Below are 26,212 nucleotides of genomic sequence, written 5' to 3'. Positions count from 1 at the left end.
CCATTGGCTCTTTGCTTCCCTGCAGACAATGCTGGGAGAAGTGTGTCATGAACAACTACTTTGGCATTGGTCTGGACGCAAAGATCTCACTGGAGTTCAACAACAAGAGGGACGAGCATCCCAAAAAGTGCAGGTAGGCAAAAAAAACCCCCCCAAAAAACAGCGCAGTTTAAAGGGGAACTGCACTTTTTTGGAATCGTTCACAATCATTATGTGAGACAAAGAAGCTTTTATAACAAGCAGTTCAGCCTGCTATTCAGTTTCAAAAACATAAGGTTGTGAATCCTTATTTGTCCAATAATGGTCGACTTTGTCGTCTATTATGAAGTCTGCCATGGTTAGAACACACAGGCGTTTGTTGCCGGAGGTAGGAAGTGGGTTGCTATGAGCACTGAAATAATAGCGCCCAGGAAATAAGTTTTGGCAATGCCTAAAAGGACCAAAATATGGTAAATATTGCACATATTACATATGGTTGTGAAAATATGTGTTACTACATTATTTATGTGTGTGTGAGATATATAGGGTTGCAAAGGGGTGGAAAGTTTCCGGTAAATTTCCGGAAATTTACCACGAGAAGTTAAGCTCGGAAAGTTTGGAAATTTTGACAATTTTTTGATTATTCAAAGTTGGACACCGTCCATCTTATTCTGTAGTATAAGATAAGAAGCTTGTAAAACACTAATGTAATGCCACACACAGATATAAATAGTCAGCTAAACAATTGGAGTAGTCTTTAAAAATATTTTACTGATGGACAAATGAATAGAAATAGGCTAGATGAATAAATGAACACTCAATCAGCATGCTAAATCAAACTATAACCTACATTCTTGTATGACAACAGAATGGCTAGCAGAACAGAAGGCAGAGGAAACTACACCTTTTGATTTAGTATTTGCTAATTGAATTTTACAGATCCCAAAGGTAGTCTACAGTCATACAGTAACAAGCAATTACACCTCTATTAAACTTAAATACCATAGATCATATATATTTACCCCAGTAATACGATCAACACTTACCTGACTGGATGAAGTCCTTGGGCTCAAATACTATTATGGCCTCAATAGCCCTGCTGTAGTGTGTAGCATCCTGGGAATTATCTGTGCATGTGATGGAAGAATGCACTGCACATGTGATGGAGGAATGCACAGTACAGTGTTGATTTTTTACTGAATTTGCATTAAATCAGGTTGTTTTAGCTAATAATCATGCTGCAAGATCTAGCATGTTGCATTCAATGTTTTTTCCCATTAATTTCCCATTAATTCCCGTTAATTCCCATATATTCCTGTTAATTCTCATGGAAAGTTTCCAACTTTGAATATTCCCGGAATTTTGCAATCTTTGTGATATATACAACATTTATCTAAAAATAATGTTTTCTTGTCTCTCATGATTGTGAATGATAGGCAAAATTCCAAAAAACAAGTGCAGTTCCCCTTTAACCTGATGGCAGCAGAAGCATGACGTGTGTTTGTTCATCTGCAGCAGTCGCACAAAGAACATGATGTGGTACGGAGTGCTGGGGACGAAAGAGCTGGTACAGAAGACTTACAAAAACCTGGAGCAGAGGGTTCAGCTTGAGGTTGGACTTCTGCACACACATTACTCTCCAAGCTTTCCAAGAAAGCAAACAAAACTCATAATCTTCTGTCTCTAGTGTGATGGCATATCCATGCCTCTGCCAAGTCTCCAGGGACTGGCTGTGCTCAACATTCCCAGCTATGCAGGCGGTATCAACTTCTGGGGTGGCACCAAGGAAGACAATGTGAGCACCTTCTGGTTGTTAAAACTGAAAGCCTGACCTCTTTGCCAGCCCCAACTCTTTGGCTTGCTTTTTTTTTTTAATTTCTGCAGAACTTTGGTGCACCGTCTTTTGACGACAAGAAGCTGGAAGTGGTGGCCGTGTTTGGCAGCATGCAGATGGCCATGTCCAGAGTCATCAACCTGCAGCACCACCGCATCGCCCAGGTTACACACGCATGCATACACTGCCGTTAAAAATCTCATGTTACAGTGGAACCTCTATTTATAAACTTAATTTGGTACGTAAATAGAAAAGTTTGTATGTAGAAAACACATTTCTCCATAAGAAACAATGTAAACATGAATAATGTGTTCCAGCCTCGACAAAAGTCCATATTGTAGCAAAAGTTTATACACTTTGAACACAATTTAAGTTCTATGCAGTTCTGTATACCATATAAACATAACAAGGATGTTATGGATCAGCTATTCCTTTCTTAACAAAGCCAAAAACAACAACAGGCTGAACTGTTTTCCTTATGCAGCCACACTGTTTACACACACACACACACACACACACACACACACACACACACACACACACACACACACACACACACACACACACACACACACACACACACACACACACACACACACACACACACACATTGTCACTAGCCTTGTGGTGCACTCACAGTTCAAAATCACAAAACCCCTACACTGTAACAGCCAGGTCACTACAATGATTAGTAATGAAAAATAAAATCCACGTTACCTTGTTGTTTAATCTTCTTTGTCCACAGTGGGACAGGGGAGAGTGTAAAAAGGCTAAAAAAAAACCACTTAAAAAGTACAAAACACTTAAAAGGTACACAGAGTAGCACATTAACAACAGCAGTGTGCTGACTGAATAAGCAATGAACACTGGACATCGATCAGTCCGACCATGATCACTGCGCTTCCAAGGACAAAATGGCTCCCCTGTCCTCGGTGGATGAAACATTCAGACACGGAGACAAGGTTCGTACACCAAAGTATATTTTTATTCGTTCTTCAGTTCGTAAATTGAGGTTCCACTGCATGTTATTTTTCTCCTACTGTATTTAGAATAAGTTGGAGTTTCCACAATGTATGTGAATTAATGAAAATCATTGACACATTTTGCATTCAATATCTTTAAGTAATGCCAACATCTAAAACCATTAGCCAACAAGTCAACCGACTTGGAAGATTGATCTTTTTGTTTCTTCAGTCAGAGGCAATTTTAATTTGTTTGCAGTTGAAATGTTACTTTTTCGACAAAAACTTGAACTATGGGACTATTGCCCTAGGACGGGGGTCGGCAACCCGCGGCTCTTTATAGCGCCGCCCTAGTGGCTCTCTGGAGCTTTTTAAAAAATGTATGAAAAATGGAAAAAGATGAGGGGGGGGAAAAAACATTTTTTGTTTCAGTATGATTTCTGTAGGAGGACAAACATGACACAAACCTCCCTAATTGTTATAAATCACACTGTTTATATTAAACATGCTTCACTGATTCGAGTATTTGGCAGCACCGTTTTGTCCTACTAATTTTGGCGGTCCTTGAACTCACCTTTGTTTGTTTACATATATAACTTTCTCCGACTTCCTAGGACGTGTTTGATCCTTTTTCTGTCTCATTTTGTCCACCAAACTTTTAACTTTGTGCATGAATGCACAAAGGTGAGTTTTGTCGATGTTATTGACATGTGTAGAGTGCTAATCAGACATATTTGGTCACTGCATGACTGTGAGCTAATCGATGCTAACATGCTATTTAGGCTAGCGATATGTACATATTGCATCATTATGTCTCATTTGTAGCTACATTTGAGGTCATTTAGTTTCCTTTAAGTCCTCTTAATTCAATGCATATCTCATGACACACTATCTGTATGTAATATGGCTTTTAATTTTTTGCGGCCCCAGACAAATGTGTTTTTGTATTTTTGGTCCAATATGGCTCTTTCAACATTTTGGGTTGCCGACCCCTGCCCTATGAGGACATTTAACAACTCATCTGTAGTCATGTATGAAGAGTAAGCAATTTTTCTTGAGGGAAGTGATTCCAATGCGGGCAGCGTAGGAGCTTCCACAATGCTGGAATTGGAGTGAATGTTAAATAATTTGGCCGCCATGTGCTTGACGTTTGCTGCGTTCAATACTTTTTTTCTCCAAATGTTCAACAGCACTGGCAGCCCTAGCGGTGTGGCTCCTCCAGATGGAACGGTTTTTGGCTCCGTTTTCTGCGGATTATTTTTGTTGCCGGCTGACAGGTGGCGCTAAACACAATCTTTATAGCACAGTTTAGGTTGTCCTATCTTCCTTTTCTTTTGCTGTAACTCAAATCTGGAATTGCCCCTATGAATAATGTAAAACCAATCTCCAAATGGCATTTGGTCAGCAGGGCTGCAAAACTTGGAATGTTGGCACTTTTTCTGACTTTCACTTTGGGTATTGTATTGATGTTTAGCAATCGCCAAAAATGGGACATCTTGACATTTGCCACTTGTTGAGTGTGTAGGTTTCTGCGGAGTACTACAGTACGGGTGACTTTGCGTTTTGTTTGAAAACGGATGCCTGGGCCTTTCTGCACGGTGGTTTATAGTTAGCCAATAGCAGTAGAAGCAGCACTTATCCTTCTCTCAATTGTTTTGTAAAGACTTATCTTGTCGCAGATGGAGCTTCCAAGATACAGCTGTACCTCAACTAACGAGCTCAATTAGTTCTAGGAACTAGCTTGTAACCCAAAACACTCGTACCTCAAACTATCCCGGGGGTCAGCAACCCGTGGCTCTAGAGCCGCATGCTCTTTAGCGCCGCCCTAGTGGCTCCATCGACCTCTTTCAGAGATGTGAGGAAATGGAAAAATAACTTTATTAAAAAAGAGAAAATTGTATTCATCTCATAAAGGATGAATACAGACATCAATGACTGTTCTGTTTTGTTTGATCAGCCGTTTTACTGCTGTGTTACAGGCACAGTTTGGAAACAATCAAACATTTACAAATCTTTCTGTGTAAATATCTCATTTCACAACCTACCGGTATATATCTGGGGCTTATAGTCTGGTGCAGCTAATATATGAAAACAACTTTTTTTCTTTAGTGGGTGCGGTTTAGATAGATAGATAGATAGTACTTTATTGATACGTATATTGATACATATATTGGTTTACTTGTACACCGGTGCGGCTTATAGTGCGGAATATACTGTACCCTTTTTAATATCCTGATGGTGAGACCAACACTGCTCGCTGCTAAATTGAAAACAGTCATTGCAGACTGCAGTTGTGCTTCTGAATAAGCTACAAGTGTCACGTAATCTGCATAGAGTAGTTCTTTCTTCGTAGTGTAAATAACATGTCGACTTTAGAGCTTGCCCTGCGGAAGCCGTACTGAAATTCTGGTAGGATGTTGTCAGTGATATATATCAGTCTTTCAAAAATGATTTTGCCAAAGACCTAATGCCTCTATTGCAAGCAAGGAGGACTGTAGTTGTTGAACCAGCTCTGCAGAATTTAGCTTTGGACTCAGAGCTGTCGGGTTTAGACATGCATTTTAGTGCAGTTCTTCTGAGTTGGAATGACTGGTTGATGCAATCATTTAACCAGTCTCCATTTTTGTGCTTAGGATGAGCACAAACTTTATTTGCTTCATTATATACAGTAGACAATACCTAAGTCACAAAGTTGCGCATTTTGTTCTCTGCACTGGTGCAAGGATGTAAACGGCGTTGGAAAGAGGACAGTACGTTTGAGCATAAGTTGGAGAATTCGATGGTCAGCTTTTTGGTATCTTATTTAATTTTTTTTCTTGGGTTTGTAAATTCTGACCTTTATGTGGTATCTGGCTGTGAGATGGTCTGCTGCTCTCATAACTCTTATGTGGCAGCCGTCCTTCTTGCTTTCAGGCTCACCATGATGTAATTGATGCCTTTGTCCAGACCTTGGATATTTGTAGATGTATGGACATCAAAGAAGGTGTTTTCAGTATATATTCTTTACAAAATTGTGAAAGTAGATCCCCTTAGAATGAAACTTACCACATGTCTTGTTTACTAAGGGAGTTCCAAGACAACATCAAATAAAGCAAAGTTATAATTTGACAAAAACAACAAAATGCTTGTGTAGCAGCTCAGCGATGTGTATGGATCTTACTTTACTGCCACCGCTTTGAGCGAGACACAAACCCAATGGCTAGCACACTCTGTGAAGTTGTTTACCAATGTACACCTGGCCCAGCCACCATGGCTGGCCTCTTTTACACTGGGAAGTGCATACTTCCCCAACACACAATAATATCAATTTGGCATTCAATTTGGTCACTTGAGCAACTTTTTAAATGTATTATTTAACTAATAGAACCAGAACATCTATTTAAAACTGCACATAACAAGTTTGATTGATTGAGAAGTTTATTGACATCTTAAAGAATTGAATCCATGTAATGCTTTAAAAAGGCAAATGGATGGCACAAAAAGCCAAAAGGCTTGTTTCCATTGTGGTCCATTAAATATTCATCACATTTGATACATTCAATAATGAAAGATATATAACCTGTAACATCTATATAAAACATTACGTTAAACAAATGGATAAATTATGTACATATACACAGTATACATGTCAGGTGTATACTGTGTATATGTACATCATTTTAGTTAATGTAACTACCATCATTATTATGTTACTATTGTCACGGTGGCGCATGCTGCTGATGGTGTAACCCAGGATGCAGAGACAGAAGGCGAGTCAAAGAATTTCTTTATGTGAAAGCAAAAAACAAAAACAAGGCACGTAGCGACAGAAGAGTAACTCATACATGGTTAAAAAAAGCAATCATGCAGCGCTGACGAAGAGCAAAAGGTGAACATAAATAGACTTGATTAAAAATAGAAAACAGGTGCGCTGGCAGGCAACTAAACAGAAAGTGAAGGTGCAGCAAAAAGGAGTCCAACAGGAAGTAGAACCAAAATAATTGCACAGAAGATAATACGCAACACAAAAGTTGTCGTGCAGGCGGTGACACAAAAAACGTTTCTCATGTAGTAGTTTAATCTGAAACATTTTATCATAATTTTTAGCTTGAAACAATGTAATTAAGTGGCGATAAAGGATGCTCCGCCTTAGTTTTTACATAGAATGTTTAAAAGTGCTTTTAGTAAGCCTCACTGGGAACATACAGTTTTGTGTGTCTTCGGCTTTAGTTGTGGAGCATGGGTCATTTGTAGCCCTCAGACTTTACTTCATACGTTAGTGTAACTGTGGCCTGTGCACACTGGCAGCTATTAGTTAAGCTGTCTTAAATCCCACTAAACACTAACTACAATACCAGTGCAAACACAAAAATGACACACGATCACACATTGGGCAACACAAAGAGCAACTTCCTTTAAGCAAACTGACGTGTCTCTGACCATCTCCTGGGGAACTAAACAGTGTAAAATAAAAATTCAATTCAATCATTCAATCTTACCTTTGTAATGCCTTAAGGTCTACTATAACTTAAAGTCTAACGCTGCTGCTATATTTTAACAAATTTAGTCACGTGGCTGAAGCTGATTCTGAAGTGTATATTTTTCTGAAGAAAAGCAAAATGACCAAACTTACAGCTCTCACGCCTGTAGCTGACTACCATGAGTTGATTAACGTGGACCCCGACTTAAACAAGTTGAAAAACTTATTTGGGTGTTATCATTTAGTGGTCAATTGTACGGAATATGTACTGTACTGTTTCATATAATGTATTCTCTTCCTTTGCAATCTACTAATAACATTTTCAATCAATCAGACTGACGGATAGTTAAAGATGTTTAAAGGGAAACTGCACTTTTTTGGAATTTTGCCTATATCATTCACAATAATTATGAGAGAGAAGAATACAAGTCTTTTTTTGTTTTAGGATTCTAAAGATAAAAAAATAAAAATAAACGCTTGCAAGATGCAGCCTACTGGAATAGCCAATGTAGCCTTCAAAGCCCTCTAAAACATCTTCAAAACCCTCCTTCAACCTTTTTATATACACGCTGCAAGTATATATACAGTATATTATAGTAACATACACATTCATAATGTGGAAAAAGTTAAAAATGTACCATATTTTGGTCATTTTTAGCATTACCGGAACTTATTTTCTTGGCACATTTATTTCAGTGCCCAAAGCAGCGCACTTTAGACTTCCGGCAACAATGTGTGTTCTAATCATGGCAGACTTGGTAAAAGTGGACTATGATGGCTATTTTTGGACAAATGATGATTCACAACCTTATCTTTTTCAACCTGAATATACGGAGGATGAACTGCTGGTTATAGGAGCGAGAACAAAGAGAGGGTGAAACATTGGAGCAGGCGGAAGCAGAGAGAGTTAGGACCAGCGTGACTTCATACTGTAAATGTGGCACTTGGAGCCACGCTATGCCGACAGAAATGGCGTCTAAACCCAAAATCAACTGGAAAAAAATGTCCAGACAAATGTCCATCTAGTAAGTCACTATAATATTGATCAAGATACATGCAGCACGTCATGCTTTCTTATTACAACTACGTACACGGTCAAACTAGCGGTGTACAAACAAAGCAGGAAATGTGGGCTAATACTTTACATATACTGTAATATGATTGTTCATGTTTTTCAGTCAGTACAGATTGGTGTGCTATTGTGTTGTGCATTACAAACTTAAAAGCCATTCAGCTGCTGACGCAGAAGCTAGATTGCGGCTAATGCCGTAGAATGCCATTGCAAGGCGATGTGTTAATACGCTAGAAAACAGTACGTCAGTGTTCGTTCGTACAATAACAATGTCACTACAGCTTGATTATTATATAGGTTACGGAACTTAATGAAGTATTGTTTGCAGTTTTTGGATGCATTTTAGAGTAATTTAGAGGCATAATATATTGCTCCCAGTCGCTGCATTGCTGCATGTATAAAACAAGACAATTATTACAAATTTAGAATGCAAAAAAACCCAAAATGTGTTCTTGTCTCTTATAAGGATTGTGAATGATGGGCAAAATAAAATAAAAAATGCAGTTCCTGTTTAACGAAGCCAGCTTTTTTACAACATGCATACAGGACGGGCTCATCGAGCTTAGGGTGGGTCAGAGGCAGCATCATATTCGGGTTAAAGCAGGTTCTTCTCTCATGACGTCATGAAAAGCCGCAACTTTAAAAGTGAGCGTATGAGCTTCTTTTCCCTTGAAAATTGGAGCAAACAAGTGATTAAAGATTTTTTTAAATTCAATAAAAAATGTTTGGTGTTCTTAAACAGGGTCTAGAAATACATATTACTTCTGTAAAATCAGGTCAAAAGTCACTTTTGCATAATAGGTAACATAAATGTATGCATCAAGACTTTACTCTATGAAGTGTCTCATGATAGATTGGAAATGCCCTCTGACATTTGCTGTGTGCTCCTCAGTGCCGCCAAGTGAAAATTACCATTCTGGGGGAGGAAGGCGTCCCTGTGCAGGTGGATGGCGAAGCCTGGATCCAGCCACCGGGGGTCGTCAAGATCCTCCATAAGAATCGAGCGCAGATGCTGACCAGAGACAGGGTGTGTACAAACACGTGGCGATGATGTTGCTTCTTGATCACTTCATGCCGCTACAGCCTGTGAGAGTTCTCTCTCCAGGTCCATGATTATAGTGGGGGGCAGTGTTCATTTTGACAGCTGCTTTTAATTTAGTTTTAGTTGTCGTCTTTTGACATAAATGTATTTTAGTTTTATTCATATTTTAGTCATCTAAATAATTTTCGGTCTGGTGTTAGTTGATGAAATTCCTCAACATTTTAGTCCACTATATTTTAGTCGACAAAATGTACTGTAATTTTAAAGTATAGCGGACAAAGCATCTTTGAAGTTGTCTTGAAAGCACTTGTATTATTTATTATTGCAGATCATCTCAAAAACTAAACCAAAACAAGACCAGCACTTCGTGAATATTTCAATGAGTACATTTCACACAAAACCTTATTGTGTGTCATCGTTTTAGCTGAAATTTAGCTTTGTTTTTCAAATGTTGAATAATACATGACTAAAATGGTCACATGAAAAAACAAACTAGTTTTATTCTAGATTGGCGGGCAAGCGCACTTATGCACACAACTAAGCAGTCTTGCTCCTTCTCTGCTGTCTTTAATAGTAACAGTAATTCGTAGTAATTAAATTAAGTTATCATTAATATTGTGGAATGTACTCAAAAAACGTTTTAAACATAACTAAAATAAATAGACACACTGTTTTAGTCTTGAGTGTTTTATCTGTTTTAGTAGCTAATCTTTTATTGTTGTATTGTAAATATTTGTTTGTACTGTGGCACTTTAAGATTTAGTTAAATGAAGTGCTTAACAAATAAAATCCGTACTAATTATGCATGACTTCTGGCGGGTGTTGTGTTTGTCCTACTTTGTTCAGCGGTACTTGAACGCAACATAAAAACACCTTGTCTCTTTTCCTCTGAGGAAAGATTGATCATCATTATTTCGTGTTAAGAGAGCACACTTTGTAGGTTCAATTTGCACAACTGAATAGTTTAGTTCAGGGGTGTCAAACTATTTTTAGATAGGGGGCCACATGTAGAAAAATCTACCCACAAGTGGGCCGAACTGTTAAAATCACGGCACGATAACTTAAAAATAAAGACAACTTCAGATTGTTTTCTTTGTTTAAAAATAGAACAAGCACATTCTGAAAATATACAAATTATAATGTTGTTGGGTTTTTTTTTACACTTACATGTTGCGGTTAATAGTATTCTATCTTTATTTGTTGTTATTTATACTTTCTGAATAAATTATGTGATAATGTTCATCAGTCAACTTATTGTTGTTAATTTTCAATCTATTAATATAAAAAAAATATATCAAAATCAAATTACAGGATGTTATTTGTATAGTTTACTTATTTTCTTCAACTGGTACACTAACATGTGGTTTATCTTTTTTACATATGTAGCATAATCTACAAAGATACAAATAATTGCTATTGTGACATCTAGTGGACACATTTAGAACAGCTGTTTCTTTCATTCAAAAATTTCGGCTCGTTTTTATACATGGCAAATTCATCCCGCGGGCCGGATAAAACCTGTTCGCGGGCCTGATCCGGGCCGTACGTTTGACACCCCTGATGTAGTTGCTCAGACAGTAACATGTTTATAGAAGTTTAGATTGGGGTATGTTGTTTTTAACAGGGAAAGACGTATGTCCCTTGTTGTCATGTTAGCATTTAAGCTAGCGAGCTGGCACCAGTAAGTCCGCCGTGGCCCGTGAGTTTATAAAAGTACAGTTATCGGTTTTTAGATCATTTTAATTTGAAAGCGTAATATTTGTCATCATGATTACTAGAGATGTCCGATAATATCGGGCTGCCGATATTATCGGCCGATAAATGCTTTAAAATGTAATATCGGAAATTATCGGTATTGGTTTCAAAGTTATCGGTATCGGTTTCAAAAAGTAAAATTCATGACTTTTTAAAACGTAGGAAAAAATACAGAGCGCCAATAAACCTTAAAGGCACGACCCAGTCGCATAATATCTACGGCCTATCACACACACACAAGCGAATGCAAGCATACTTGGTCAACAGCCATACAGGTCACACTGAGGGTGGCCGTATAAACAACTTTAACATTGTTACAAATATGCGCCACACTGTGAACCCACACCAAACAAGAATGACAAACACATTTTGGGAGAACATCCGCACTGTAACACAACATAAACACAACAGAACAAATACCCAGAACCCCTTGCAGCACTAACTCTTCCGGGACGCTACAATATACACCCCCCGCTACCTCATAAAGGCCCAACCCCCCCCCCCCCCCCCCCAGAGGCATTTTAAAAAAAATAATGCACTTTGTGACTTCAATAATAAATATGGCAGTGCCATGTTGGCTTTTTTTTCCGTAAATTGAGTTGGTTTATTTTGGAAAACCTTGTTACATTGTTTAATGCCATTATTGGACATCTCTAATGATTACGGATTATTGGTACTTCCCTACAATTTAGTCTTGTTTCCCGGTGAAAAATCCAAACACTGTGTCTTGGTTTTTGTAGTTCTGATAGATTCCTAACTTGTCCCATCCCCCTAAAGATGAAATAAATATAATTGGATTTCGTCCGTCAATTATTTTAGTCTCATTTTCATTCGTCGACTAAATTGTTAATACATTTTTTCATTGTTTTCGTCAACGTGCATTTGTTTTAACCCGTCAACAAAATGAACACTGGTGGGAGGTGGACTCACTGTCTGGTTTAATGTGTCCTGTCCTTAGTTAATTAGGTTAACGTCTCTTTTCAGCGTTTATTTCTGTTACGTCGGCTTAAAGTTGCTCTCTGTGTCTGCAGGCCTTCGAGAGCACACTCAAGTCCTGGGAGGACAAGATGAAAATCGACATTGACCGCAACCCCAGGGCCCGCCTTGACTCCCAGCAGTCCATGGAGTACCTGACGGAGGAGGAGTGTGCTCAGGTGCAACAGTTGGGCATCGTGGCCAGCGCGCTCATCAACAAGTCAGTGCGGCTTCTTCTAAAAAATGTTTTGGCAACACCCACAGGTGTCAGAACGATCTTCATCCCTTCCTCCCCAGGATCCGGGAGGCCGCCAAGACCCACAAGGTGGTGGAGCAGGAGTTGGCACACCCGGTCAACGCTAGCGCAGTGGTACTAACCGAGGCCAAGCTGTCCAGTCCTGAGGTAGGGACGCCGGGCAGAGTAGGCAAATTAGTCCAGACGAGTCGACAGATGGCCTGACGGACCGACACATTACTTGTTTGTGCATGTGAAGCCAATGCATCCTTTCTATGTGAACAGTCTGAAGAGCAATACATATCTGACATATATCATAAAAACGTAATAATGCATAAAGGAATGAACAAGAAAATGTTGCTCTCTTTGACCACATGGCTTTTTATGAACAAGTATATTGCACCGCATACATGTTCAATAGGGAAGGGATTCATATGGAGACTTGCTCTTTGAAAAACTGCATACTGTTTATTAGAGATGTCCGATAATGGCTTTTTTACCAATATCCGATATTCCGATATTGTCCAACTCTTAATTACTGATTCCGATATCAACCGATATCGATATATATATATATATATATATATCATGTGACTGGGCCGGCACGCTGTTTGTATGGAGGAAAAGCGGATGTGACGACAGTTTGTTGAGATCGCTAAAGGCAGTGCCTTTAAGGCACGCCCCCAATAATGTTGTCCAGGTGGAAATCGGGAGAAATTCGGGAGAATGGTTGCTCCGGGAGATTTTCGAAATTCGGGAGTATCCCAGGAATATCGGGAGGTTGAAACCGATACCGATAATTTCCGATATCACTGTTTTACATTTATTACTGGTTGTGGCAACCTAGTCCACCATTGCACTTTTTATGCAAAGGCAAATTGGCCATCGCTAATTTTGTAACCGTTTACCCTACAGTCATATAACTTGGCTGCTAGTGTGCTAATGTTAGCATGCTAACATTAAAGTGCTAACTTTTATAGCCAATTTTACACTTTTTACTCTAATTCCCCAGCCATACACCTTAAAGTCATATAACTTGGTATGTGACACAAGCTAACTGTTAGCATGCTAACCTTAGCTTGCTAACATGCTAACTTTTTGAGCTTGTTTTTCAACTGTTTACACCAGAGTCATATAACTTGGTGTATGACATGTGTTACCTGTTACCATGCAAACGATAGCAAAGCAAGCTAACTTAAGCTTGCTAACTTTTTCAACTAATTTTTCACTTTTTTTTTCTATTTCCGCAGCCATATACCTTTAAATCATATATGAAATTGTATGGTGTATGAAACATGCTGACTGTTATCATGCTATCGTTAGCACACATGCTAAGTGTTAACATTTTTATGTAAACGTGTTAATGTTTTAAGCTAGCTCTGTGGCTCATTTTGGACAGTTACACCTAAAACTCATGGATTCAGACACTGGCCACCATCTAATAAGTACGGCGGCTTCCGGCGACCCCCGGCCAGAGGTCCGGGGCACAGATAGCAGTTCTTTTATGTGTAGAGATTCCAGTCGCTACAGATTAAGGACGTATTCAGCGTGTTTGTTCCTCTATCCCAGTGTTTTTCAACCTTTTTTGAGCCAAGGCACATTTTTTTGCCTTGTAAAAATCCGGAGGCACACCACCAACAGAAATCATTAAAAAACTAAACTCAGTTGACAGTAAAAAGTCGTTTGTTGGATATGACTTTAAACCATAACCAACCATGCATCACTATAGCTCTTGTCTCAAAGTAAGTGTACTGTCATGACCTGTCACATCACGCCGTGACTTATTTTGATTTTTTTGCTGATTTCTTGTGTGTAGTGTTTTAGTTCTTGTCTTGCGCTCCTATTTTGGTGGATTTTTCTCTTTTTTTGGTATTTTCCTGTAGCAGTTTCATGTCTTCCTTTGAGCGATATTTCCCACATTTACTTTGTTTTAGCAATCAAGAATATTTCAGTTGTTTTTATCCTTCTTTGTGGGGACATTGTTGATTGTCATGTTATGTTCGGATGTACATTGTGGACGCCGTCTTTGCTCCACAGTAAGTCTTTGCTGTCGTCCAGCATTCTGTTTTTCTTTACTTTGTAGCCAGTTCAGTTTTAGTTTTGTTCTGCATAGCCTTCCCTAACTTTCAATGCCTTTTCTTAGGGGCACTCACCTTTTGTTTATTTTTGGTTTAAGCATTAGACACTTTTTTACCTGCACACTGCCTCCCGCTGTTTCCGACATCTACAAAGCAATTAGCTACCGGCTGCCACCTACTGATATGGAAGAGTATTACACGGTTACTCTGCCGAGCTCTGGACAGCACCGACACTCAACAACAACACATAGTTTGCAGACTATAATTACTGGTTTGCAAAAAATATTTTTAACCCAAATAGGTGAAATTAGATAATCTCCCACAGCACACCGGACTGTATCTCACGACACTAGTCCGCGGCACAGTGGTTGAAAAACACTGCTACAGCCTACACAAATCTTGGACAAAAAGTTTTCAGATACGCTGCTCCATGGTCATAGAATAATTCACAAAGGTTCTGAGGTCACTTGAACTCATGTCTTTGGGGGAATTTCGGGTCATTTTTAAAAGTTGGAGAAACTGTTTCTATTGGGCATTGTACTTGTTTTTACAGAAACATTTTATACATTGATTTGACCGATCACATGTTTTTATGTTAATATACAGTATGAGAATAATGTATTTTTTAACCGAGGTGTGTGACTGCTGCTGTTTTTTTTGTTCTTATGCGTATTTCTGTAACTTTGTGTTGCTGCCCTCTTGGCCAAGTCACTCTCAGAATACAAATTTTAATTTAATTTTACCTGGTTAATAAAGGAGGTAAAGGACTAAACTTCTTGTCCAGCATTTATAGCGCTGCTGAGTTAATCAAACAATACGACCAGTGTGACGTGCACGACTTTCACACCCAACAACCGAGTAGCAACATTTTAAAGCGCATGCAGAGATGCAGACTACTCGTGATACTTCAAATGCAGCTATAGCCATCTCGGTGTCACACCTGTATACTATATAATACGCTGTTTTTATTTGCAGTGTCTGAGTCGCAGCACAGCGGTAGAAATCGTCAACAGCAGCAAAGTTCTGCAAGCAGAGACCACGATGCTTCTGGATGGAAAACATCTGGTAAATTCTCTTCGCCGCCTGCCCACTGCTGCCACCGTGTGACAACTTTCTATTGTGTTGCCGGTGACACTCCGTCCGCTTTGTCTTCCTCAGTCCGAGTCCCCCGAGGAAGAGGAGCTCCGTGTGACCCTGAACAGCCTGAGTGGCGAGCTCCACAAGCTGGAAGACATCCACTGGATCTGTCCACTGATGAACTGCACTGAAGAGGTGAGGCCTGGCACACATGCACGCACGCCCACATTCTTGTATTTGTTACCTTCTTGAGGCCTCTGAAAAATGCCTACCTCTTTAGGACCACCCTTTCTGGATGTATAAAGATTTGTATCTATAACATTATTAATATATACCAACTATGCAAATATAAAAAAGGTAAGCTTTTAGTTAATTTTTAAAACATTTTATTTTGTTTGTATATGGTTTTTAATCTTCATTATTTACTTTAAGTTATTACAGTATGTCTCTATATACATATTTATTTATTATCTTTAATTAATTTTGGCCAAAGGGGGTGCATTTCAATTACTTACACACATTTGTTATTACATATGTTGGCCAGAGGTTGGAGCACTTCAAATTTTTACACACACTTGTTATGTCATATGTTGGCCAGAGGGGGGGCACTTCAATTTTTTTTACACACACTTGTTATTGTTATGGATGACGGGAGTTGTGACAGCACAGTTACACAAGGGGGCAGTAAAGCTCTATGCTTTATTATATATATGTACACAATATATATAATAATTAAACAATAATAATACAAACTAAGGAAATGGAGTGTGAACTAATATCCAAGAGTTTGTGGTGTAGACTAGGTGTGGGAATTACTTGAGTGTTTTACCGTAGTGTTGAATCGAAAGCGGGGACAAGATAGAGGAAGGTCTGAGAGACAAGCGGGAGGTCCGTGGGGCTGAGAGAGAGGCGTCCAGAGGTCCGTGTCCAAGTGGGAGGTCGAGATCGAAGAGGCAGTCCGGGAAGCAAGGGAAGGACGACGAGGAATGACGAGACACACAGCAATGTCAACACGGGAACTGAGGTCTGCAGTAGGATCGACAAGGTGGACAAGAGACAATCAAAATGACGGGGGAAGAAAATAGAGCGAGAGAGCAAGATTGCATAAGGCACGATGATCGCTTACTGTACGCCAACAGAAGGTATGTTTCGGCGAGGGATGGCAGGTTGTGCAGGCTTTAGAAGGCAGGTCTGATCATCAGCCCCAGGTGTGCCGATTGCCGGAGATTGATTGCAGCTGTTCGCTGCCGCTGGTCTGGGGCGCGCATTGCGCGCTCTCGGAGCTGCGCCAGGTGCAGCGCTCGGTGCAGCGCACAGATGAATGCGCACTGACGCGCGCCCGGACCGTGACAGTTATTTCATATAATGACCAGAGGGGGAGCACTTTTAAAACAGACACACAGTCAATTTGAAAAATCCCTCCTTTTTGGGACCACCCTAATGTTGATAGATTTCACCACCAGGAGAGCAAATGAGACATTCTCTAATAGATGCAATGTTTTTCCGTATTGGGACCATGATTTCGGTCCTAACTTGTTCACCGGTCCTCATATGGAAGGTACTTTTTCCTTGTTGATGTCTCAAGAAGGGTAAAAATACAATAACACACACACACACACACACACACACACACACACACACACACACACACACACACACTCGTTCCTTTCACTTACATTGTGTACAATTGTGATTGTCCGTCCTGGCGCAGGAGTCAGTCCGTCCATGCAGCAGCAGTAAGAGCAGCATGAAGCTGAAGATCCTGCCCAGGGGGAAGAAGGAGAAGGAGATGCTCTACAAGCAGAAGTCCAACAGCTCTCTCTCAGGTTTGTATACATTTATCTGACCTATAAGACCAACAGGGGTTTATGAAGACAGTATGGTAAGTAGGTAGAAAAGAAAACAACGAGAGGTTGTTTTTACTACTTTGAGCATTACTCTGCTGCTCTCTACTGGCAAGACAAGATATAACATGCAGAAACATGGCCTCTGCCTTAAAAGGGAACTGCACTTTTTAGGATTTTTGCATATCATTCACAATCCCAATTAGCGTTGTAACGATACCAATATTTTGGTACCGGTACTAAAATTATTCCGATACTTTTCAGTTCTTTTTAAATAAAGGGGACCACAAAAAATTGCCTTATTGGCTTTATTTTAACAAAAAATCTTAGGGTACATTAAACATATGTTTCTTATTGCAGTTAAGTTATTATGAATGTGCCTGTTACTACATTACATCTATTCTTACAGCATGTATATACATTTATGCTTTTGGAGGTTTTTTTTGTTTTTGGAGGACAAAGGATCTAAATACCTGCATTGTTAGCTGACTCTTGCTAGCATTTATTTTCAAATGGTTGGATTGTGAATGATAGACAAAATTACAGAAAAAAGTAGAGTTCCACTTTAAAATAAAGTAACCAAACCTAAAATCAAGCCTATTTAGCATTTTTCCTGGGGGCCCACATTTTTATTAAGATAATGACCTATTTTTATTGTTGTTTTAATAAAATGTCAATGCAAGGTTCTCTCATACCTTAAAATGTGAACCTCACCAAATGCATAACATTATTACTATTTTAAAAAATCAGCTGCAAAATGTTAGTCAATTCCAGATTTTTAGCTTGAATATTCCTGCTGGAAATGCTAATATATTTCTATAAATAGCGCTTTTCATTAGCAATCTGTACAAAAAACCAATCTGTCCAAAAACAGAAGCAGTTTTTCCGACAAGAAAATAATTTGTTTCAGAAACCCAAACATATTAATACAAGACACTTTTTATCGACAATAATTATTACTTTCTTGAATTTAATAGTGTTTCACCTTCTTTATCAAAGTGCTGGCATTTGCAACTTTATTTGGCCCCACGTTGGGTTATTTTGTAGGTGTACTCAATAAAGAGACTTGTGGTGTACCTGTGTTAGTTGGCAAAAAATACAGTCAACCAGTGATGATGTCATAGGTGAAGAAGCTGGCTTCCAGGTGGGGAACACGAGCATGTTTTGAAATAAAGACAGAGTTGAACTCACGCAGTGTATTAATAACACGCCAACACTGATTCACCAATGTGTAGGATTCTTTATCTGGGCACTTGAGTTTGCGTCATGATATGTGGGCGGTTGGACTAATTTTGTCGTGTGGACGTTTTGCTATCCAATACAAGAATGTATACAAAAACTAGAAGCAAATTTTATTGAAAAATTGGCGTATAGTTGTGAATGTATTTTAACTTCTCCTGTCAAAGTTAACACATGTGATTATTCACCAAAAATATTGCATTAATCATGTAGGATGCAGATTAATCACACACTTTATTTTGACAATACAGTCTTTTCTACCTTATGGCAGTGGTTCTGAAACTGTTTTCAAAAAGAACTACTTCAGAAAACACTTGGCTCTCCAAATACCACCATAATGACCAACATTAGAATACATTAGTGTAAGCATTTATTAAAAACAAGGCAGAGGTTTTATATAAGTGAAGTGAATTATATTTATATAGCGCTTTTCTCTAGTGACTCAAAGCGCTTTACATAGTGAAACCCAAAATCTAAGTTACATTTAAACCAGTGTGGGTGGCACTGGGAGCAGGTGGGTATAGTGTCTTGCCCAAGGCCACAACGGCAGTGACTAGGATGGCGGAAGCGGGGATCGAACTTGCAACCCTCAAGTTGCTGGCACGGCCGCTCTACTAACCGAGTAATACTGCCCCATAAACAAGTATGTCTAATATTTAAACAAGTATGTCTAATATTTTTAGCTACTGTAACATTACACACTGTTTGAACAGTAACGCTTGTTTGAATATAGTAAAATAAAACACAAATGAAGTGATTCTTTTGCGTACCACTAAATGGTGCCTGCGTGCCTACCACAGTTTGAGAATCACTGCCTTATATAACCTGAAAGGCAGCAGTGTTATACAGTCCTCAGGTCAACACATACATTAGTTCACGCTGACAAATTTCGATTCAAAATACACCCGGGCAGGACTTTATGCAGAAACCAAAGCAAATTTGATAAATTGCAGCATTGTATTTTCTTGTCAAGGAAGAGCAAACATTTTAAATATCATCTAATAGCAAAACAAGAACACTACTAGTGCTTTGACAACAAGCAGTGGGCGACAAACAACGCTGGCGGAGTAGACCCGCCACAATGTTGTCAACTAAAATTGCACAGATAAGTTAAGCAACACTTTTCTAACAACTGTGATAAAGTGGGATTAATTTAATTTGAGAGTCTATAGAAGCGCTATATAAATCTAATCCATTATCATTATTATCATTATTATTATTAATTAAAATAATTCTACGAATATACAAATAACTTCTAAATAGCACGTGCAAGCTATAATGTGTGTGTGTGTGTGTGTGTGTGTGTGTGTGTGTGTGTGTGTGTGTGTGTGTGTGTGTGTGTGTGTGTGTGTACTAATAGTGGCTGTGTTGCGTGTGATCTACTCAGAATGCGTCGACGATTGATAACAAGTGCAAAAGTGGGGCAGGCCGTGCTATTTAAATTAGGTGTTTGCGTGTATAGTGGCTGTCACCATGGAGACACTCATTTCCCTCCATATTTACGGGATCATATAGTCCGGCCTGTGGCGTGTTGTTGACATGCATTACACAAATGTCATACTTTTACACTTTTTCTAGGCTATTTTGAAGTGCGATCTAGAAAAACATAACCGATTTTTGGCAGGCCCTGAGGTGCTCTAATGGTGCATCTCGATCATTCCAGACTCAAGAAAATACCTATTGCACAACGTTTTTTCGTCTAGAAGATATATTATAATTAGGGCTGGGCGATATATCGAGTTTGTAAGATATATTGATATATTTTTAAACAAGATATGAATTAAGAAGATATCGTAATATCGATATAATTTATTTCACGTTAAAATGACCAAACACCGCTTATTTGTTGAGTTCCTTGATTCTCCCTCGCTTCCCACTCCCTTTCAACAGTCCCCTTCCTTCTTCCAAGACGTGCTTGCACATGTAAGAAGATCAATGATTGGTTGGTTGTTTACTATGATGGGTCACGATTGGTTGAGATTAAGGCACAACATTAGGGACAGACCAATCAGAGGCAACATAGGGCGGGTCATGGAACCAGGAAGGGAAATCACAACTGACATCCCACATGACGGCGAGAGAGTCGTAGAAGAGAAGAGGGAATATTCAAGTGGGCAATTTATATATTTAAAAAACTATTGGAAGATGGCAGAGGGATTCTCTTCTTTAGATTTTTCTTTTAGCGCTGTAGATGACATCCAGGAAACCCGCAATGTGTCTACTTGGCCACATTTGGACAAATGAATGCGTCTGGATAAAACATTAATTTTTTAGTTGTTTACCATCTAAGACCAAAATTAAAACTGTTCTGGAGTTGCCAAGCACATTGCACATTTCGCACGAGAAATGCTGCCAAAAATGTACGCTGAAGTGAGGAAGATCATAGCCGCACAACTAAGTTAAGTCACTTACTTGGCGCTGACCAGAACCGTTCGTGTGTGACAGTCCATTACATCGTCGACTGGGAATTAAAAAGTGCCTGCCTGCAAATAAATTTTTTATCTGAGTTTGATACATTTTGTATTATTTGCAAAGCTATGTTTATTTGTTTTATGTAGAAAGTATATTTTCTGTTTTATTTGTTATTTAATTCTGTGCTACTTAAACAGTTTATTTTCTGGGCTGTTAATACCCATCTGGACTAACTGGGTTAATAAAAGTGCCACTGACTGTTTACAGTACAGTTGTCATTCACTTCAATTTCAGGGAATCTTGCTCAAAAATGAATATCTTTATATGTATATTTTCACCGGGAAATATATTGAGATATTTATCGAATATCGAGTTTAAGTAAAAATATATCGAGACATACTTTTTCGTCCATATCGCCCAGCCCTAATTATAATAATATATCTCCGACATAAAAAAACACACATCATTAAAAAATATATATATTTTAATTAATCAATTAAAGGCCTACTGAAATGCGATTTTCTTATTTAAACGGGGATAGCAGGTCCATTCTATATGTCATACTTGATCATTTCGCGATATTGCCACATTTTTGCTGAAAGGATTTAGTAGAGAACATCGACGATAAAGTTCGCAACTTTTGTTCGCTGATAAAAAAGCCTTGCCTGTACCGGGAGTAGCGTGACGTCACAGGTTGTGGAGCTCCTCACATCTGCACATTGTTTACAATCATGGCCACCAGCAGCGAGAGCGATTCGGACCGAGAAAGCGACAATTTCCCCATTAATTTGAGCGAGGATGAAAGATTTGTGGATTAGGAAAGTGAGAGTGAAGGACTAGAGGGCAGTGGGAGCGATTCAGATAGGGAAGATGCTGTGAGAGGCGGGCGGGACCTGATATTCAGCTGGGAATGACTAAAACAGTAAATAAACACAAGACATATATATACTCTATTAGCCACAACACAACCAGGCTTATATTTAATATGCCACAAATGAATACCGCATAAGAAACACCTCCCCCCTCCCGTCCGTATAACCCGCCAATACAACTCAAACACCTGCACAACACACTCAATCCCACAGCCCAAAGTACCGTTCACCTCCCCAAAGCTCATACAGCACATATATTTCCCCAAAGTCCCCAAAGTTACGTATGTGACATGCACATAGCGGCACGCACGTACGGGCAAGCGATCAAATGTTTGGAAGCCGCAGCTGCATGCGTACTCACGGTACCGTGTCTGCGCATCCAACTCAAAGTCCTCCTGGTAAGAGTCTCTGTTGTCCCAGTTCTCCACAGGCCAATGGTAAAGATTGACTGTCATCTTCCGGGAATGTAAACAATGAAACACCGGCTGTGTTTGTGTTGCTGCAGTTGGCCGCAATACACCGCTTCCCACCTACAGCTTTCTTCTTTGCTGTCTCCATTGTTCATTGAACAAATTGCAAAAGATTCACCAACACAGATGTCCAGAATACTGTAGAATTTTGCGATGAAAACAGACGACTTAATAGCTGGCCACCATGTTGTCCCAAAATGTCCTCCACAATCCGTGACGTCACGCGCTGACGTCATCATACCGAGACGTTTTCAGCAGGATATTTCGCGCGAAATTTTAAATTGCACTTTAGTAAGCTAACCCGGCCGTATTGGCATGTGTTGCAATGTTAAGATTTCATCATTGATGTATAAACTATCAGACTGCGTGGTCGGTAGTAGTGGGTTTCAGTAGGCCTTTAATTCTATTTTAATCAGCAGCTTTGGCATTAATAAATGTCATTCCTAAAATGTTTTGACCACGCACACAGATGGAATATTCTCTCTCCCAATCATGTGTTTTTATCGTTCTACTTGTGTGGTTGTGCTCCTACCTCTTGCCCAAGACACATACGCAAAATATATTTGTAATCTTAAAGACTTTAATCAAATGTTATTGAAATGACATGAATGAAAAAGTCAGGCCCTGCAATGGCCTTCCAAAGCCATGATGTGCATTTTTGTGTCAGTTGGCCACTCGATGGCACTGTTTGCTTCCATCTGCCCCTCTGCTCTGATCCATTGATGACAAGATTCTTTTTTTTTTATACCACCTTTAGGAAGGTGGCGTCATGTTTCATTGCTTCTTTGAAAGTAACTGCCTACCTGTGTCACAAACAAAAAAGAAGTAAGTCACAGTGAACATTTATCATAAATCTCCTTCCCGCTTGAACAACTTGGGGTATTTAAGGACTGGTAAACAATTTGAACTCTGCACCTGTGACATCAGTGTGTGTGTGTGGCTGCATCACGCCATGCTAATCATACTGTGCTGCACCTGCACTTTCTGTGTCTGCAAGCTTAAAAACTCCTAAAAGTTCATAAATGAAATGCACTATTAGTTATTTGTGCCTTTGCTTTAGGAACGTGGGATGTCAAAACTCCTGAAGCAGAATTGTCGGGCAACTGAGGGAGATCTTTTCCATCACCTTGACAACCAGAGGTGAAGCGATGACCTCGGCCCCCGGCCTGTCGTTATCCTCCCTGTTGCGACCAGGTGGGCTGACAGAGGTGGGACCATCGTTGTTTTACTTACTGTTGTTTTTGTTTTTCAAAGAAGCCTCGCTTGCATTGCTGTGGTGAAAGAACTTCTCGTTTAGTGAGGGTTTTTTTTGGTTTGTTCCAAACTGAGTGTTTACACGGTGCTCTCCTTGCATGCCGAGCACAGCCATCTTTGTTTTGGACCTCTCGAGTCCAACGTCGGAAAGCGAAAGCAGCCTTCAGACTCCGGTGAGACTCGGTTCTCGTTGCTACTGCCAATGCAACCTCAGACTTGCAGAATATCTTAAATGTTGCAAAAAAGAAGTAACATACTGAATGTATTTGTGTGTTGAGCTGTGAATTGTTGAAATAATAATATAATTAACGATCATTTACACATGCAACATGAAGGTGTGATGGTTCTAAAGTGGTTCTTAGTATGTCGTGGCCTCCGACAGGTACTCCGAGGTCATTTGTGGCCATTCAGGGCACGCTAACAAACTGCTGAATGTAGATGTAATGCACGAATGTGAGATTTATTTTTTATTTTTTATGCTTTGCCAACGCTTCTTACAATCTCTAGTGGCTTTGCAGCTTCCCCTTTGCCTTTTAAAGACTACGATTAGAATAAATAATGGATAGAAATAGGCCAAACATGACGACGATCACGCCAATATATGAGTGTCGCAGTAGATGTTTATAGTCAGAGCTGCATCATATTGACCCCGATATAAGACCACTCCCCTTTGTCAAGTCCTGTTTTACTTTTGAACCTGTTAACCAGGCACCTGCTGGTTTGCATGAATCATCTCAAGAAAACCTGCCTTTTTCAGACTATATAAGACAAAACCATCTTGGATTCGGGTTATTTGTCATCAGAAAAAAAAAGTGTGTTCATTTATTTAGCTCTCGTTAAGATTTAGACAATACTAGCCTTTACTGTAGTGACGCTACACTGCCATATTATTACGAGCCTTTAAAAAGTCGACGTCGTCGTTATCTCTTTGTTCATTTTTCTACGCTGACTTCCATTCTTGGTTAGACTGCATCCATCGTGTGCCACCTTCTCACCTTGGAGGCTTTAGTGGTGCTTGTGCCAAGCAGAGCGACACATTCCAGGTGTGTGTGTGCGTGTGTGTTGTACATTTCAAAGTTTACTGTATCTTTGCCTTGCACTTTACCAACAAAGAGGGGAAATATGCGCATGTGCGTGTGTGTGTGTGCGTGTGTTTACAAGCGTGTGTACAATTAGGTGAAGACTAATATTTATGGCAAAAATGCTAACTATATCCACATGATGACATCGGTGGCTGTGTAGTTCCTCCTCCATGTGACCACGGTAACCATGCGAAGCTTTACGCCAAAGCTGAAGAACATGTTGTCAGGACTTAAGGAAATCACTGATGAAGTTAAAATGTTTGAATTGTTATTATCAACTTGTTCTGAACAAATGATTGCAACTTGTGTGTGTTGATTTTTTTTTTCAACCAAAGCTCATATTATGTATATTTAATTTTTTTTTTTTAACAAGATTGTTTTAATTTAATTTAATGAGATTTAGAAAGGATTCGGCCAAGCTCCTTGTTTGCACGACCGTGTGCGTTGCCCGTTGTTCTATATTGTGCTGTTGTCTGCGGCGTGCAACAAAAGACGGCAAGCTTTGGAGATTAAAAAGAATTTAATGGTGTGTGGAATGTGTGTCTGCTGCTTCTTTCTTGAAGATTTACATAGCATGTTCTGGTCATGGTGTTGTAAGATACTTTATTAGCATATGATTATGGAAAAAATGCAACTTTAACATTGGAATAGCTTCTCAAATCGTCGTGTGTGCAATGGTCGCTACATCTGAGGACGTGAAAGACCAAGTTTGAACGCAATCTAAGACACTGTCAAAGTTAGTACTTCCATTGTTCGCATGCAAACCTTTGTAGCTCGCTAAACGTGTTTGCCAATCTTTGTCATCACGAGTTGAGCAGTTGAAACGAGCTGTAACATAACTTCTAATGTGTAACATGCACCTTAACCCAGTGGTTCTCAAACTGTGGTACGCAAACTAATACACAGAGTCGTGTAAAAAGAGAATATAAAGGCGCATGATGCTACCAAGGAAATGTGCCCGGAAGCATGCGTTGCGGCCGTTCTGACATTAGTTTTCAAGACTTAATAAACCAAAATAATTTGTCTAAATATAGTTGTAAACATACTCCAGCTCATAAACTTACAATAAAATATGCTTTTATTTCGTCAAAGTATAATTTTGCAGCCACATTTGGCGCCCTGTGCTGCTGCATTCCTGCAGTGTTTAGTGACCAGCAGGCTCTCTAACACAGTGGCACAAGAATTAAAAAAAAAAAATGTATTTTTTATTTATTAAATCAACATAAAAAACACAAGATACACTTACAATTAGTGCACCAACCCAAAAAACCTCCTTCCCCCATTCACACTCATTCGCACAAAAGGGTTGTTTCTTTCTGTTATTAATATTTCTGGTTCCTACATTATATATCAATACAGTCTGCAGGGATACAGTCCGTAAGCACACCATGATTATATTTTTTTATGACAAAAAAAACAAACAAAATTGAGTTTTTTTTGGTCCAGAACATAGTTTGAAGTATTTCTTGCAACTTAATGTTGTATATTTTTTACATGAGATTTTCAGTTCATTTTCTCATCTATTATTACACCCAAAATGTGGTTTCTTTTACTCTTTCAATGTCTACTCC

At 39.2% G+C, this 26,212-nt stretch overlaps 1 protein-coding gene across 3 annotated transcripts in view; it reads left to right on the top strand.

Annotated features, from left to right (window-relative positions):
* The window catches only part of LOC133606695 (diacylglycerol kinase delta), an 86,077-nt gene extending 60,907 nt beyond the window's left edge, over positions 1 to 25,170 (top strand). For all 3 annotated transcript variants that reach the window (XM_061960926.1, XM_061960924.1, XM_061960925.2), the window contains 11 exons: positions 26 to 133; positions 1,495 to 1,591; positions 1,667 to 1,774; positions 1,864 to 1,977; positions 9,199 to 9,333; positions 12,135 to 12,298; positions 12,376 to 12,481; positions 15,367 to 15,456; positions 15,550 to 15,663; positions 17,180 to 17,294; positions 23,366 to 25,170. In XM_061960926.1, the coding sequence (XP_061816910.1) occupies positions 26 to 133; positions 1,495 to 1,591; positions 1,667 to 1,774; positions 1,864 to 1,977; positions 9,199 to 9,333; positions 12,135 to 12,298; positions 12,376 to 12,481; positions 15,367 to 15,456; positions 15,550 to 15,663; positions 17,180 to 17,294; positions 23,366 to 23,412 (1,198 nt within the window). In that variant the 3' untranslated portion in view covers positions 23,413 to 25,170. The remainder of the gene's footprint in view (positions 1 to 25; positions 134 to 1,494; positions 1,592 to 1,666; positions 1,775 to 1,863; positions 1,978 to 9,198; positions 9,334 to 12,134; positions 12,299 to 12,375; positions 12,482 to 15,366; positions 15,457 to 15,549; positions 15,664 to 17,179; positions 17,295 to 23,365) is intronic.
* Positions 25,171 to 26,212: the final 1,042 nt, after the last annotated feature.

The sequence above is a fragment of the Nerophis lumbriciformis genome, linkage group LG05 (assembly GCF_033978685.3).
Source record: "Nerophis lumbriciformis linkage group LG05, RoL_Nlum_v2.1, whole genome shotgun sequence".
Lineage (NCBI taxonomy): Eukaryota > Metazoa > Chordata > Actinopteri > Syngnathiformes > Syngnathidae > Nerophis > Nerophis lumbriciformis.
Note: the sequence above shows the minus strand (reverse complement) of the source record. Positions and strands in the feature narration are given on the sequence as shown.